Genomic DNA, 16470 nt, shown 5'->3' on the forward strand with positions numbered 1-16470 from the left:
TGCACTTATTCCAGCAATGTATTCAATCTGTTGGCGCCAGTTTAGAGATGCATAACAAATAACCGTAAGATATTTATTGGATTCCACCTGCGGTATGTCTTCACAATGGTAGTATACTGAGATGTGCACGGGATATTTCAAGTGGAAGACAAGAAGAGCACATTTACTTGGATTTAGTAAAAAGGGATTGTCATCAAGCCACTTCTCCAGGGTTTTAAGACTGCGGATGGTCTTATAACGTCTGAAGGGTTTCTGCCGTTGCAAAGAAGGCAATATCGTCTGCATAAACATAAGTTGTTATCTCCCGGGTACGTGGACTGGCACTCATTAGAACATTTATTAACACCGGGGACAGCACTGATCCTGAGGTGCTACCCCCTCGTTTGTGTGTGTACAGTCGATGAAAAGCCACCTTTCAAACAATGAAACTTCCTCTCCAAAAGAAATTTGTAAATCCATGTTACTATGTATGCCGGAAAGTTGAGGGATTCCAGACGATCTATCAGAATACCATGTTCTACAGTATCGTAGCTTTAGCGATATCCAAAGTAACTAAAGCTGCATATTTGTTCTCCCGTTAGCCTATCTGTATACGACTTTCTAAATCAACATGAGCATTTCATATGGAACTCCAAGCCCTGAACCCGATTTGACAGGGGCTTAGAATTGACCTTCTGTAAATAAATTTATTGATTCAAGTATAGATAATTCTTTCAATCAACTGCACAAGATTTGATGTCATGGCAATCTGCCTTATGTTATCCAATGTGCACCTGGCATCTTGTTTTTTTAGCAAAGTATAATTTTAGCTAGTTTCGCTTCTTGCGGTATCCAAGCGTTTTTCAACGAATAGTTCACAATATTTGAAAGAATATTAGGGTATTCTTGAAGTAAAACTATTATTACTGAATTTGTATTTCCTTCCGGCCCAGGGGCAGTAATTGGTAAACAAAGTACAGTTTCATTCAATTCAGGTACAGAAATTTAAGTAAATTTATGCATGAATAGCTGCATGTTGCGAATGGTCGAGAGATCTGTCCTAAAGCGACGTCCTAAACCTTTAGCTATCTCTTTAAGAGAGGTGGTCATCTCTTGCAGCGTCAAGATACATGATTCTAAAGGTAAAGGTGCTGGCAGTGCCTTCTTCGACCGCAGATATGCAAATAGAGCACGCTTATTGTTTGATTTGGAAAGATGATCGAAATTTCGACTGTCATATTCTTCTTTCGCACATTTAACATTGCGCCCAAATACGCCGGCAAAAAAACTGATCTCTACATTTACACATTACCGGGCAATCGTTAGTCCCCACAGATGCACCTTGCCGGACGAAGGGCTGATCAGCTCAAATACTCCAATCGGATGAACTTTTTGTCCCCAGTTCAAACATCGTTTTTGTTTATTTTCCGCCTGGCCTAATACTTTTTTGCCTGTTTTTTCTGCTCAGTGGGCACCAAATTCCGTCGAAAAGAACATGTGAAAAAGTAGTGAGCCACCTAAATGTAACTGCTTTCAGAGTCACGGCAACAATGAAAGACAAAAGTGAGACATCGAAATCTTTAAACTTTCTACATACACAAGAAGTTTCCCCATTCTTTTAAGTGAACTCATAGTGAAGAGTACAAGTCCAGTCTTGTTGTCAAATCTTGTTCACTCCTTGGGTAGCTTCTCCGACGGAAGCGATAGATGACAGGCATTGCAGACGCCAGCGCACGCAGTTTTCTGCCTGTTGTGTTCCCATAAAAATAGTTAGGCACAGGTCACAGAAGATAAAGATGCACACGTATGACAAGTACGTGCACGTTAATATAAAAACAAGTGTTAAAATATGACACACAAATAACTTTACCTTCACATCTCGCAAAGTCCTTCTGAAGCTGCTCTGACGAAAGAGATGGATTACTGGCATCGCGGACGTGAGTGCACAGTCTTCAGCATGCTGAAGACTGTGCGCACACAGCCGAGGGCACACACCGTGACGGTGTGTGCCCTCGGCTGCACAATAAGTATGTAAAATAGTAAGTCACACTTGACAGAGGATGAACACAAATGCATATGAGAAATATGTGCAAGGTGAAATAAAAACATATGCGAGATATGACATCCTAATAATTTCACCGTGATGTCACACATCGTCAAAGACTGATTTCGATCCCCGTAGCGCAACAGTTCAGGAGCGGTGGCTGCAGTCACAACTCCACGAACCACCATGCCACTAACAAGTCGGCGAGTCCTGAACGAGCGACGTCGTTCAGCTCCAGCAAGTGAACGCGAGATCAAACACGGCACTTCACGTGGAGTGTCTGCCACCAGCGAACTTCGAACAGGAAAGCGAGCGTACGCTTGCCCGCCACCACGAACAGCGCCGAGCTGGTTTGGAGCTAACGCCGAAGAAATCGACGGTAATGCGACCATTTTCCACAAACTCGAGCGAGTGCAGCGCGCAAACGCGAGTCCGCCGCCGCGGCCAACGGACTGCAGCGAGCTGCTTGCGACTGACTGACGGGGAAGCCAACTGTAATGGCGACCATTTTTCAGTGAGTCCCGATGCTAGCAAAAGCCCCGCTAGCCCGTGCTGGTGCTTTTACAGCGCGCGACGCACTACAACTAAGCTCTTTACGAGAACCCGCAACCTGTTTTCGAAGACTCCCAATACAGCGACGAGGTCTCAGCCCAATATCGCAGCATGGAGCTCATCCCGGCGGCGAAGACAGGCGAGCACTCGATGAGCGAGCGTACGGGAGGCCGACGGCGATGGCGGCCAATTGCCAGGCGCTCGCAAAGCACAGGCGAACTGCAGACGCCGAAGCTGACCTTCGCGATGCATTTCGCGCCTGCGATATACAACACGACTGAGCCCTTGCCACCAAGCGCGATCCGTATCGCAGAGGTGACAAGTAGAGTACAATAAAGAATGATAACCTACTTGCCTTAGAATCCAGTGCTGTTTTCTGCCCTGAGTTGGACTGAAGTATATATCCGATAGGCCTGTTCTTCTCAGCCGCCATATTGGCCTTTCCAACTGTTGCTGTCATGTGTTGGTCGCGACTATCTTGAAGCAAGAGATATACAACGTGGCGTGGTGACCTGTCGAGGCATGCTCAAGACTTTATGGGTGCAGCGAAGCGCAAAAGCAGCACCCCATGCTCATCCAGGTGTACGCACAAGCACGACTTCGTAATTATTAGATCGTCGAATCCAGGCGGCTGTGATCGAGTACCTCGAGTGCGACGCTACGCAACCGCCACCGGCAAAATACGGGGAAAGACTGAACCAGCAGAAGAAGAGAAGGACATGTGTTCTGTGGAAAAGGAGGACTGGTCACATGGGCAACGCTTTTCACGCTGCCTGCAATGCCCGGGTGGTTCATCTCTAATAGAGAGTAAACGGTTTCGCGCCACACCCTTCCCTCTTTGGTTGCTGCTCAACGGTCTATGCGTTCATGGCGCGCGCCTATTGGGCTTGGTTACTCCTTTTTTGGGTAATTTTGCCTTAGTATGTATACGTTTGTAAGCTCGGATTTCAATTTCCATATCTGTTGCATTACTTGTGCTTGGCTAAGGCGTGCAAATGTCTGGCTGCACCTGTGGAACAGGTTGCTCAGCATTATGAACGCATTTAGACAATTTATCCAGCACCATGTTATGCACTTCAGTGGTGTCAATGGTGTCTGATTGTTGAGGAACTGTTGGAGCCTGAGCTTGCTCTTCTTGCATCATCTGAGTTGAAAGGATTTGTTGTAAACAGTCACTGAGGTTAGATATTAGCCTATCCCTTCCTCAGCCAATGCCTTCTGGACGGCAGATTCAATGGCTTGTGAAAGGTTGGAGTCTAGGCTAAACATGTTTTGTATTACTGCACCAGAATAGCCGAAGGCCCTGTCTTTAACAATATCAACAGCTTCCCTGCGCGAAAAGTGGCGTTGGTCTGTAATCTCTATGGTTTGTATTTCCTGAGAGTGAGCGGAGCATTCGGAATGGTCTGCCGGGTGACGCCCTCCACAAAGGCAGCACTTTTGTGATGTTGCTGAACATTCGCTTAAGGAGTAGCTTTCACCGCAAGCGCGGCAAGAAGGTTCGACTTGCATCCTCCCGCACTATGGCCGATTCTCCAGCAGTTTTTACATTGTACAGGACGGGAAGCGAGGGATTTCACGCGAAAGATAAGAGGCCATAGCTTTATTTCTGATGGGCAAGTTGTGCCCACAAATGTAGCATTGACTGATTGGGTTGGTGTCCTCTCTTTTATATTCAGGCGACTACAACAGTAAGCGGAAATTAAGCCTGCTCCCGAAAGCTTTTCTAGGGCCTTTTCTGGACTCAGTTTACGAGACCGTGAGTACGACCTTCAGTTTACCTTCAAGTTTACGAGACCTTCAGTACACGCAAGGTGAGGCAGAATGAAAGCACTCACTGGGGTTGACGCGAACGAATTAGGTACACTTAAGCAGATCCTGCACACAAGTCTGGTCCGGTGACCTACACACTATGCCACCTCGTCCGAACTGGCGCACGTCGGTGATGGTCTGAAAGTGGTTCGATGTGGCTTTCAGTTCTTTTTGGACAGCCTGGGGGTTTGTGAGCCTGATGAAACCTCCATTTTTAGGCACCAGTGTGAGAGGACTGTTGCTGAGCCCACTGCGAAAGAACGGCAATTAATTAGGTGACAGTGATGCTGACCAGGTGGTTCGTGCCGGACCAGGAGAGTCGGGCGACATGAGAACAACTGATTGGGGTAGATTCAAAAGTAAAGAAAATTAACTAGAGACTGTAAAAACACAAAAGCTGGGCTTGGTGGCACCTTTCGGAGCATCATGCAAAACTACGTGCTCTTCGTTATACAGGTATGCCTTGGCTTTCACGGGACTAAACGTGCGTCCTTGCTGGGTTGCTGTGGTCATTCCGCCACATGGCCGATGTCATCAAGTATCCAACACGTGCCACTTGGGACAACGCTGCTACCGCTATCAGCATGGCAGAACGACCCTTATCATTATGCGACGCTTCGCACGTCACGTTCGGAGGATCCTTTTGGCGCACCAGCGACATCTGGCACATCGGCGGGACTACATAAAAGACCGAACATGGCCCGCGCGCGCTACACTGGGCTTTGTGGCACCGTTCGGAGCATCATGCTAACTACGTGCTCTTCGTTATACAGGTTGGTGATAAACGGTATTTTGTTAAATGTACTAAAACTAGTTACGTTGGACTAGTTGTGCTGCCAAGAACACAGTACATGTTGTTTTGCTACCTGCAGTGTGTTCGCGTGATATTTTTGTTATTGCAACTGAGTGGTGACGTAGAAGAGAACCCAGGTCCTGACAAAATAGATCAAATACTAAAGGCCGTCAATGAACTTAAGACATCTCATACAGCTCTTGAGACGGATCTTAAAGATGTCCAGCTAAGGCTATCTCAGATTGAAAGTACCCTTACGTCATTAAAGCAATGTCCGGAGAAGATAGAAAAATGTGAAACAACCGTATCGCCTATGCGCAGTGAGTTCACTGAAATGCACAACAAAATAGAAGAACTAGAAAATAGAAGCCACCGAAACAATATCATTATTTATGGTCTTAAAGAAACAGAAGAAAAACCAAAATGGTGCAACAACTTGTGACGTGAGGGATATTTTCTGAAATGTTGGGCATCGAAGTGAAATCTGTTGAGCGTGTGCACAGGCTCGGTCTTCGGAAGCCTAACCGCGACCGACGGGTTATATTGCGCTTCTAAGATTTTACAGAAAAAATGCTGGTATTAAGAAACTGTTATAAACTAAAAAAATACAGCCATATCTGTATCAGAAGACTATTCTAAGTTTGTTCGTGAAACTCTGAGGAAGCTGTGGCAGGCGTCTGCGCTGAATCGCAGTAACGGAGATAAGGTGACACCAGTTTACGACAAACTTAAAATCAACGGAGAATGCTTCACATGGAATGAGATAGAAAATAAAATGGTAGCTGTGAAACGTGCTCGTACCGATGGTCACAAGAAGGCAAGCACTTCTCAAGCGTGACCAAAAACAAAAGAGCCACTTACGCTGCTTTGCTTTGCAATGCTTTGCTTTGCATTCCTTTGCAATACAAGAAGTATTGTAAACAAAACACAGCAGTTGGAAGAATTGTTGCTTTTGTACAGCCCTGATGTAGTGGTCATTACAGAAATGTGGCTAAACCCTGATATTCACGATTCAGAGATAGTGCCACCAGCATACGCACTGCTTCGTACAGATCGGGATGACCGTGGCGGGGACGTGGGCATCGCCATTAAACGGAACACGCCTTTTCATAAAGAAAGTGGCATTGCTGGTCACGAAAGTGTGTGGTGTTCAATCCTTATTAACAACGTCCCTGTGTTGATTGGTGGTGTATACCGGTTTCCGGGTGCTCCTGATGAATACCTTATAAAGCTGCACAACTTTCTTCACGGCTGTGTTGGTGAGCGAACGAAAATTATACTAACTGGTGATTTTAATATGCCGCGAATAAACTGGGACACTTTTGCCATCGGAAATACTGCTGTTAAAGATTCAGATATACTTTTTGACATTGTGTTTAGTCACTCGTTGACACAGCTGGTGAAAGAACCGACTCGCATCCACGGGTCGGCATGTTCAGTGCTTGATCTTGCATTTGTCTGGCTCATTAACACCACAAATAAGTATTGAAGAGGTAATCTCTGATCACAAGCTCATTCTTTTAACATTTCATGGCATGGGCGGCTTCGTATCACACGCAACGACACGCATATCAGTTAAAGATTACTACAAAGCGAATGACGAAAGTGTTATAGATTTTCTTGAAGCATCACAAGACGATTTCTTTAATACGTCATCGGGTGTCATGGATCTATGAAATAAACTAAAATCGGGAATCACGCATTGTGAATCAACTTTCATACCTACTAAGCTAAAGAAAAGTAATCGTAAAATGCCGTAGATTACGAGAAACATAATCCACTTAAAGATAAAAGTAAAGCGACTCCGCAAACAAAAAGAAATCCGCTGCGCTCAATCAGCTTTCATGCTAAATAAAAACGGAAATGAAGATGGCAAGAGACCACTTTTTCTCAAGCACTCTGACTGAGTTTATGACAAATTAAACACGTAAATTTTGGAAGTACTTATCAAAGCCAAATATCATAGTAACTAAATTAAAATATCGGGTAGTCTTGTTGAAGATGCACGGATTATTGCAGATGCTTTCAAAATTTACTTCCAATCAGTTTTCACGCGTACGCAGCCTTCATTTTTACCGTCGTCTAACAGTGAAAATCACATGCCAGAGTTAAAAATAACAGTCTGGCATACTCAACCTGCTTCTTCAACTCGATGTCGAAAAATCGCAAGGCCCGGATGAAATTTCTAATGCTTTTCTCAAGCGCTATGCCGCTCAGCTAACCCCTTTTCTGCAAAAGATATTTTCCTTATCATTGGAAACAGCTGTGCTTCCTGATGGTTGTTTGTGTTCAAAAGTTATTCCTATCCATAAAAGTGGGAACAAACTGATAAACACATACAGGCCAATATCACTGACAAGTATATGCTGCAAGCTAATGGAGCATATAATAAACAAAGCACTCATGATTTATCTAGAGGAAAATAATCTGCTTTATCCGAATCAACACGGTTTTAAAAGGAAGCTTTCAACCACGACACAACTTTTAGAGATTACTCATGACTTTGCTTTAGCTATTGATTCTAGACTGCAAATAGATGCAACATTTATTGATTTTTCTAAGGCATTCGACCGCGTTCTGCACTCGTTGCTCATACAAAAACTTGAATCATTTGGGGTTGACTCAAAAACCGTCCATTGGATTGCCGCTTACCTTTCCAACCACACCCAGTATGTTTCTTTTAAAAATGGCGACTCCGACCATGCCGACGTGTTCTCTGGTGTTCCCCATGGATCCGTACTAGGACCAACACTCTTTCTCTTATACATCAATGACATCTACACTGCTATGGAACCAGGTATTACAATGAGGCTTTTCGCAGATGACTGCGTCATATACTCTCCCACTCGCACTACAGAAGACCAGGTGAAACTTGACAAATCTTTAGAAAATATTGGGCAATAGTGTGAAAAACATGCTATGCAAATAAATACAGACAAAACCATGTGCATTACAATTTCCCATAGAAAGACACCATTCCACTTACAGTAAAACTTCTCTGGGGCAGACATCAAGCACGTAAATACCGTAAAGTACCGGGGGGTCACAATAACATCATCGTTAAAGTCGGATGTCCACATTATTCAAATTTCTGCACGTGCATTTAAAACACTAGGTTTTTTAAGGCGTAAACTAACCGGAACTTCCCCTCAAGTTAAACTAACAGCGTACAAGATGCTCATTAAACCCATTCTGGAATATGTAGCTATAGTTTGGAACCCGCACCAAAAGAACATCATTGATGCATTGGAAAAGATTCAAAACCGGGCTCTTAGGTTTATTTTTTCAAAGTATGCTAGGCGGGAGAGTGTTTTCGCGCTGCGTTTGCAAGCATGTGTCGCAACTTTTGCTAGCCGACGACAATTACCCAGCCTGAAATTTCTTTTTCTTCTTTCAAACAACCTGGTAAATTTAAATAAGGATGATTACCTTAAAGTTCCGCACCGTCACTCCAGTAGAACTAACAATGACAAATGCATACGCCCATTCCTGTCACGTTGTAACACGTTGAAGCATTCTGTTTTTCCCGCAGCTATAGAGATGTGGAATGACTGGCCGAACGACATTGTCAGTGCACAATATCACAATATCCTGAACCATTTTCATTGCTGTTTGAAATTCATTTAGAGGCATTGCAATAAATCCTGTGCTATCTTCGCTGAAATAAAGGTTTAAACAGTGTATCGCGCATATGCTCTCACATTGCTACATGTGCTTAACCGCCTGCATCTGCAAATCAATGTTACCGTTGATGTTATCATGCTAAGTAGTATTTTTCAGTGAAACACATGTGCATTGTTCATTTAATGCTTTATACTGTTATATCGTTATTTTTCTTTGCGATATAAAGTGTTTGCTCTGTACGCCCTCCTGTATGTACCTGAAAAGGCCCACAGTATTGAATAAATAAATAATAAATAAATAAATAAAAAACCTCAGAACTAATACCACTCAATACTTAGCCAACAACCCCACTGTGGAACCCAGCGACAGAAAGAGCAAGAGGCGATCACAGCGGACCTTGATGCGACTCTTCGGAGAGCCTATAGCGCGCGAATCACCACGTCAAACTTGTTTGTTTGTTTGTTTGTTGGTTGGTTTGTTTGTTTGTTTGTTTGTTGGTTTTTTGTTTGTTTGTTTGTTTGTTTGTTTGTTTGTTTGTCCATTTTATCCTGGCGCAACCCACCATGGATCGATCAACCATTAAACGAACGGGTTCTTGCTATTTAAAAGAAAATATTCGTAATTTTGAAAGGTTAGGTTTTTAATCAGTATGCTTGATTTTTATAATTTTTAACGATTACCTTAGCAATCTATTCTTCTCGTTTCCGAAGCAAATCACAAACGGCTTTGCAGGCACTCCTGTGGCTAAAACCCAGCATGGTAGCCCCAAAGGAAAGGAGAACCGAAAGGGATAAATTTATTCCCAACCTTCGAAGCAGTTCGTCTAGAAGTCTTTTCTTCTGGCTGGTGAGTAATCTGTCCGTGAGAAAGAAATGATCAAGAGATTTGCACTCATAGCAATGGAGGCATAAAGGTGACTGCACCAGACCGAACCTGTGTAGGTAAAAATTCAATGGGGAGACTCGGCATCGTATTTTGGTAACAGCCATCTCGGTCCTTCTGGAGAAACATCATCGATTCTTCCAACGATAATTGAGGTGAGAGAACTCGGAAACTGACAACCCAGACTTTGCGAAGTTGTCCGATACGGCAAATTTTTCAAAGCGCGCGACAGCTACAAACGCCAACGTCGGCAAAATAGACATTATCGGACCATGAGATGATAAAAGTGCGGGTGCATCCACTTGTTCATTAAGAGATAAACCTTTGTGCCCTCGCACTCATACCAAGCGATTAATATGTATATGTTTTGGAATGATTAAATGGAATATTTCTTAAGAAATTGAAAAATTTGATGCAGTTAAAGAGGAACAGACGGATAGGCCGTCTGTCAGAATGACGGCTTCTGATAATGATAGGGGTAATTTCCGTAGAGCTATTACAATGGCAAGTAATTCCGCATGATAAATAGGAGTAAAGTCAGGTAAGCGAATTGAAATAGATTAAACTAAATACAATGATGCGATTCCCACCCTTGCATTTCTTCACAAACTCAAGCGTCAGCTGCTAACACTGCAGCCGTTTCTAATCTGGATAAATGGTCCTCCAAAATGCAATTTAAGTATTTACTGGGTAAATGTTTGCAATTCTTGGGAAATTTGTCATCAAATTCTATTCGACTTGATTGTACAGATCTGCTTATTAGTATCTCACGGATCTGCACTTGTAATGTTTTCAATTGTGTCTGTGCAAAAATGACTTGGTGACACCGTAATCTTAGCCACAGATGGCCGAAAATATCGTCGCATGATTAAGAAAAATGTATTGCGATCTCCTCCATTGCGATGCATAGATCTTTAGACATGTACGCACGGTCAGGATGTTAAACCTAGTAAGAAGAGAAGGCAGGCGTGCTTCTTTATATAAAATTGTATTTGAAACAAATTTTGGAAGTTGAAGACATAATCGTAATGATTCGCGTTCTAAAAGAACCATTAGTCGTAGTTTCTATGCAAGTGCACCAGAAAACAAGACGCAGCCGAACTTTAATATCAGGCGAATACACATGCAGTAAATCATTATGAGCACATCACGGCATAAACCTCAACGTTTGTGTCTGAGTCTACGAAGCATCCCCAGCGCACGTGTTCCTTTGGCAGCCATGTTTTCTATATGTGGACTCCAATTAGGTTTTTCAGTTCGAATTATCTCTAACTACTTAACAGATTCTACCTGCGGGATAACGTCTTGCCGGTAATACCAATAAACATCGCTGTGATAGCGTTATCTTCGTTATCTATATTCACCAAGGTTTTCCTATCAAAATTTGGCCCTGCCGCGGTGGTCTTGTGGCTAAGGCGCTCGGCTGCTGATCCGCAGATTGCGGAATCGAATCCCGGCTGTGGCGGCTGCATTTCTGATGGAGGTGAAAATTTTGTGGGCCCATGTGCTGAGATTTGGGTGCACGTAAATAGCCCCAGGTGATCGAAATTTCTGGAACCCTCCACTACGGTGTCTCTCATAACCATATGGTGGTTCTAGGATGGTAAACCCCACATATCAATCAATCAATTCCTATGCAAATTAAATATTATATGCATAGAGCTGCTCTGCCACATTCCCCTGTTTGCCGATTTATAAAAAGGGTGAAACAATCGAGTATTATACCTTGTTGTGTAGCCGCTTCAATGTATACTGAGGAAAACGTTCTTGAAGTGGTATTTTCTCGACCTGCATTAAGTTTTATCATTACTATATTCTATTATTGCGAGCCTCATCATTAGGTCATTGTATTGAGATTGATATTCTAATGAAAAAAATATTTTTAGTTGAGTCAGGCGGCTTCAATCGCAAATATCTTGATAAGTAAAATAATTGTCTTTAACCATTTTTATAAGCAACTATTATGGGATCTTTTCTGCCTAGAGTTTCACTTCTTGGCCAACCTTTCAGAGTGGCTGTGATTCCAACATACAAGCCAACATCATCGTCATTTGCCAATACCACAGCACCTCATGTGGAAATCGAGGCTCAAGCCAAGCAGAGCGAGCCGACATTGCTTTACTGTAAATTAGAATAATACTTTATAAGACCACTCTATTATTGGCCGATCCCCCACAGTGGGTATTAGCCACAGGTGAAGAGCAACAAGAACAAAAACAAGAGAACGATCTTGCTCCTGAACGCTGGAAGCCAAAAAAATGTCATCAAGGATCGCCGCCAGCAGTTATACTTGAAACCTCGCCGAGAATACCGCGTCTGATAATGGTGGCATAATGAACGCCAGTCTCGACCACAGTCGTTTCAGCCCACAGTGCGCTAGTCGACAGATTCAGTGCAGCGGCGGGCACGTCGGAGGTTATCTGTGCGACGGCAGCACCCACGGAGAGGTCGGTGGACACTTGTTCACAGCTTGCCAGTGCCGTGCTGCTGCTGCCGTCTTTGTTGGCACCGTCATTGCTGTCTTCCTGGTATGTCTACCAGAGTTAGTCATGGATGAGCTGCCGGAATGCCGCACCCGTCCTCACCTCGCTGCTGCATCTCTCAGTGGTGGTGACCGCTATCACCGAAGCGTTGGAAACATCTTTCATCTTGTTTCAGCTCGTGCTGCTTTTTTATTACCACTGAGAGGCGGCCGCCGAATGCTGCTCGCTGTCGGAATCGGACCTCTTGTGGTAGCTCGTCTGACAGTAGAACTGACATTTGCCGGAGAGCAAGCGATGCTTCACCGCCTGCGCATCCTCTTCTTCCTTACTCTGAAACAGCTGTTGGACGTTCTCTTTGGTGCCACAAGCAACAATATCCGGGTCCCTGTACTCTTCCTTGTGGGCTTCTTTCATTTTCACTGGAGTCGGCAGCCTCCTGCCTTTGACCTGGAAACTGCCGCAGCACGTCAAGAGTCACCCGTCTTGCGGTCTCCCGAGGACATCACAGCCTCCATCTCTGGTCCCACAATAGCTTGGGCGGTCGCCAGGAAAAGTCTTCACGGATTGCCATGCGGCCCACTTTGACGAAGTCTTCACCCCTATCTACATGGAAAGGCAGCCCGGCAAGCTGGCGCTCAAGCAGCACTGGCTGACCAAGACCGGTGTTGTGAGACTTACCAGTCAAGCACAGCAGCTCACTGGAGGGAGCTTGCTGTCTTTTGAAGAGTTTCCACTCGGGGTTCAGCATGAGGCACTGCCACCCCAGAAGCGCTCCCTTTGCATGGGGACATTCTTCGGCTCGAATAGGCTTCACGTCATGTCGACTACGTCCACGCTTTTTGGCATCAAACTCCGGCTGACAGCAGGTAATGCCAACCATGGACGTAGTACTTTGTACTTCTGTTTTTTAATATGAAACAGTGGTGACATTTGTGTACAATAAATAAGCGTTACCTATCCAAAATAAAAATGTTGATGAAATGTCTGTAGCTTAGAGAGTTGTTTTTATGTTATATGCTGTTGCCCTCCAAATTGTTGTATTGAATTTTTTACATTTTGAGTCTAATAATATCTACTCAAGCCCCTCAGCTGTAGCTTACTTTTGGGGAGGATGTAAGTAAAAGAACGCTTAATACTGATCTCACACTAATATCGCACTTGCAAAGCACCTAGTACAACATAAATCAAATTTTGCGCAGTAAGGAGGCATTTAGCTTGTTTGTTTGCAGTCCGAAATTCAAGGCACACACCCACTCTGGGGGATTCACCAAGAATATAAATAGTATCCTATGAAAACTAGATAGACGATTGCTTACAAAAAAGAAGAAAAGGATAAAGAAAGGCGGTAACCGATGCTATCTTTCATCATTCTTTGAAGAAGCATGGTACTCGCTACACACTTGCGAGGGATTTTGTGCAAATGTTTGATGTTGTGGCTGACGATGACGGAGGTTTTTGCCTGATGCTTTAGTGAAGGGTTGGAGAAATTAACTAGGCGACAGGACAAGACAAGACTACCTCCTCGGTACGCAATTTGCATGTTTGACGTCTAATTGTTCTTTGGCTGTTTTAAAACGCTTCAATATTCATCCTAATACAGTGCTAGCACAAAAACTTTGGACTTGTGTTTTTTTCATGCAATGTGTTGCTCAGTCCCTGTTAGTCATGACGCGACACATTGCTTACTGCAGCACGTGACAGATATCTAAATACAGGCCCCTAATTATCGATCTCTTTCAGTTTCAGTTGGAGAAAGCTCCAATACCTTGGTGCAACTGTCGCCACCTAGCGTGTACAGCTCTTCACAACGTCAGCACTCAGAACTGTCACACACTTCCGTACGCTCCGCATCAAGAATAACTTTTGAATAAAAATTAGGACTGTTATGTCGCCAAACACAAAACTTTCTATGCGTGCGCCACGGCCAAGCACTCGCAACCAGCCGGCCAGAAAGACTGCGGGGACAAACTCGACAAAAATTGGTGGCTATTACGTCAATATAACTTGTTTGTTGTCTGCAGTCTGGTGACGTGAGGGAAGTAGGTGGTCTCTAAAGGGTCACCTTCGAGGGTGACAAAGGCGTGATGAAGTCGAGGGCTCACGCAATCTTCAAGATTCGTTTTTAAAATGCTTTTTCAGCTATATTTGCTGTTGATATTTTGCAATATATAAACAAATGTTCCTGGGAATTGACCCCACAGACTATCTCACAATTATACGTGAATACACGTAGGATCTGTATTGCAAATATATTTTATGTAATTTATCGTATGTCTCTGATCATACTTACACTTGTAATAAATAGTATTGCATAACAAGAAAGTTCGTGTTTTGTAGGTTTCATTATTTGGATGTTTCTTTGTTTGCTCTTTTAATAATTATTTTTATGTAGCCAAGTCTTTTCTGTTGAGCTATGTGCAATTTATTTGCTAAAACAAATGAAATGAAATGAAAAAATACCGCCACGTATTTTAGGTGAAGTTGCAGTAACTTTTTGTCATAACCAAAGAGTTACAATAATTATTTTAATATCATTGAGATCATAAGCCCTTCCTCTTTTCACTTTAGCTTATTTGGCACTGAAAATTTCAACAACTAATTTCGGTATTTTGTTCACTTCGGGTATGGAATTATCACTGGGTAATAGTTATTAGAAGTCGTGTGAAAAAACAGCACTTCACAACTCAACAAAATTTTGCTTCAGCGTTTTTACCTTTTCCTCTAAAGACTGTATATTTATTCTATGAAAGTCACATTCGCGCTTGAGAAGTGAAGTGAAAACTAAAACGCCAGAGTGACCAGGAAACAATGATCACGCACGTTGAAAATGTTCACATTTGTTCTGCCCCTCACGCCCCCTCTGCTGCCGCTTTTATTATAAATGATTTAATTTGCCCTGCTTTCTGAGCACTAACATTCATACCGAATTTAATTATTCATGCAAAGTAGTGAAAAGGTACATCTGGCATCTTTTGAAACATTCTTTAGGGAAACATTCTTTCGGGAGACACGACTTGAGAGATTGCATCAGCAGTAGCAGCCATGGTTTTAGCTGGCTGTACAAAAACGTGAGGCGCGTTCGGTCATGCCGACTCACTGCTGCCACACCTTGTAATTCTGGTGTTCTCGGTTATCGTAATCCGGACCCCGAACTTGGCCGGCTAGTAAGATCACATGGTTTGATGTACTGCAGCCAAGGCCGTGAAGCGGAAACCATATCCACTTTCACTTGGGGGAAAAATCGGTCTCAAGCAGATTTTGGCGAGCCATCTACGCGGCGTGGTTTTCCGACCGCTTTGGCACCAAAACAAGTCAGTTTCCGAAGAGTTTCACCGCTTTTGCTCTCTTCGTGGCCAAGTGTTAACGCGCTATAACACTCGTCACGTCCACGAAGCGCCACCTGCGTAGAGCGTGGTCCCTCCTTCGCGCGCTTATCAGACTCGTAGTTCGGGATAGGACCAAGGTCACTTCGCACGCTACCATGGCAACGTTTACGAGAAGAGCGCGTTAGTGACACACGACGCAAAAACAATTGTCACAATTGTTTGCGCTTGTCTATTGTATAATTGGGCGCTCGTTTAGTGCGTGTTTTTTTCCGTTTGAACAGCGCGCCTTAAGTGTCAAGCTGTGACAGTTGTTTTTCCGCTCTCGTCTTGTATATTCTGCTTTCTTGCGTGCTTTCTGCTTGATGTGTGCACTTAAAGTTTTGTAGTGCTTACCACTACTAACATCAATTTGCAATTTGTTGCTGTTGCTGAAACAAAGCACAATAAACGGTCAAGTACTTTTGTGAAGACAGGCTTCAATTTCTTGTCATACCAATTTCTATAAAGGGGGATCAGCCACATTTACTTAATAAGTTCTTTTGTGCTGAGGTCCATCACAGGCCTGCTGACGTACTTCCGTCCCTGATATGACGTCGTAAATTATATAAACACAGATTGCAAAGAAAAAAGAGAAAATGATCTGTGACCGGACGTCGAGCATACAACCTCTCGCTCCAGGCTCCACGGAGGGAAGCAGCTCGGACCCAAACCATCCGATCTTCGTAGAACTAACGACAAATTCTTTATGTAGAACACATACCGTTAGGCGGTTCTCAGGACTCTGTTACTGCAACGCATTTTCGTATTAAGTTTTCAGATGGCGCGAAGAGCGCCTGTCGGGCGTGCTCTTAAAGGGGCCCTGCAACACTTCTGGAGCATGGTCAGAAAACGCTGCCGATTGGTAGTAGAGGCTCCCGACAACACTCGAGCCAAATATTAGAGCACAATACGCAGCTTCAAAGTCACAAATAATTA

General features: G+C 43.7%; 1 protein-coding gene across 2 annotated transcripts; it reads left to right on the top strand.

Moving 5' to 3' along the window:
* The first annotated feature begins 5071 nt into the window (after positions 1–5071).
* LOC142777136 (uncharacterized) lies at positions 5072–14491 on the top strand. Of its 2 annotated transcripts, none has more exons than XR_012887938.1 (3): positions 5072–5160; positions 9537–9650; positions 13910–14491. XR_012887938.1 is itself a non-coding variant. In XM_075881468.1 (3 exons), the coding sequence occupies exon 3, from the start codon at positions 12020–12022 to the stop codon at positions 12752–12754; it is 735 nt and encodes a 244-aa protein (XP_075737583.1). In that variant the 5' UTR covers positions 5072–5160; positions 9537–9650; positions 11697–12019; the 3' UTR covers positions 12755–13189. The 2 variants fall into 2 exon arrangements, 1 of the variants encoding a protein (XP_075737583.1); XM_075881468.1 differs by lacking the exon at positions 13910–14491 and adding an exon at positions 11697–13189.
* Positions 14492–16470: the final 1979 nt, after the last annotated feature.

Source organism: Rhipicephalus microplus, chromosome X (assembly GCF_043290135.1).
Source record: "Rhipicephalus microplus isolate Deutch F79 chromosome X, USDA_Rmic, whole genome shotgun sequence".
NCBI lineage: Eukaryota > Metazoa > Arthropoda > Arachnida > Ixodida > Ixodidae > Rhipicephalus > Rhipicephalus microplus.

Excerpts from the sequence above, each read along its gene's own strand:
- LOC142777136 (XM_075881468.1), top strand. The coding sequence starts at position 12,020 with ATGAACGCCAGTCTCGACCACAGTCGTTTCAGCCCACAGTGCGCTAGT.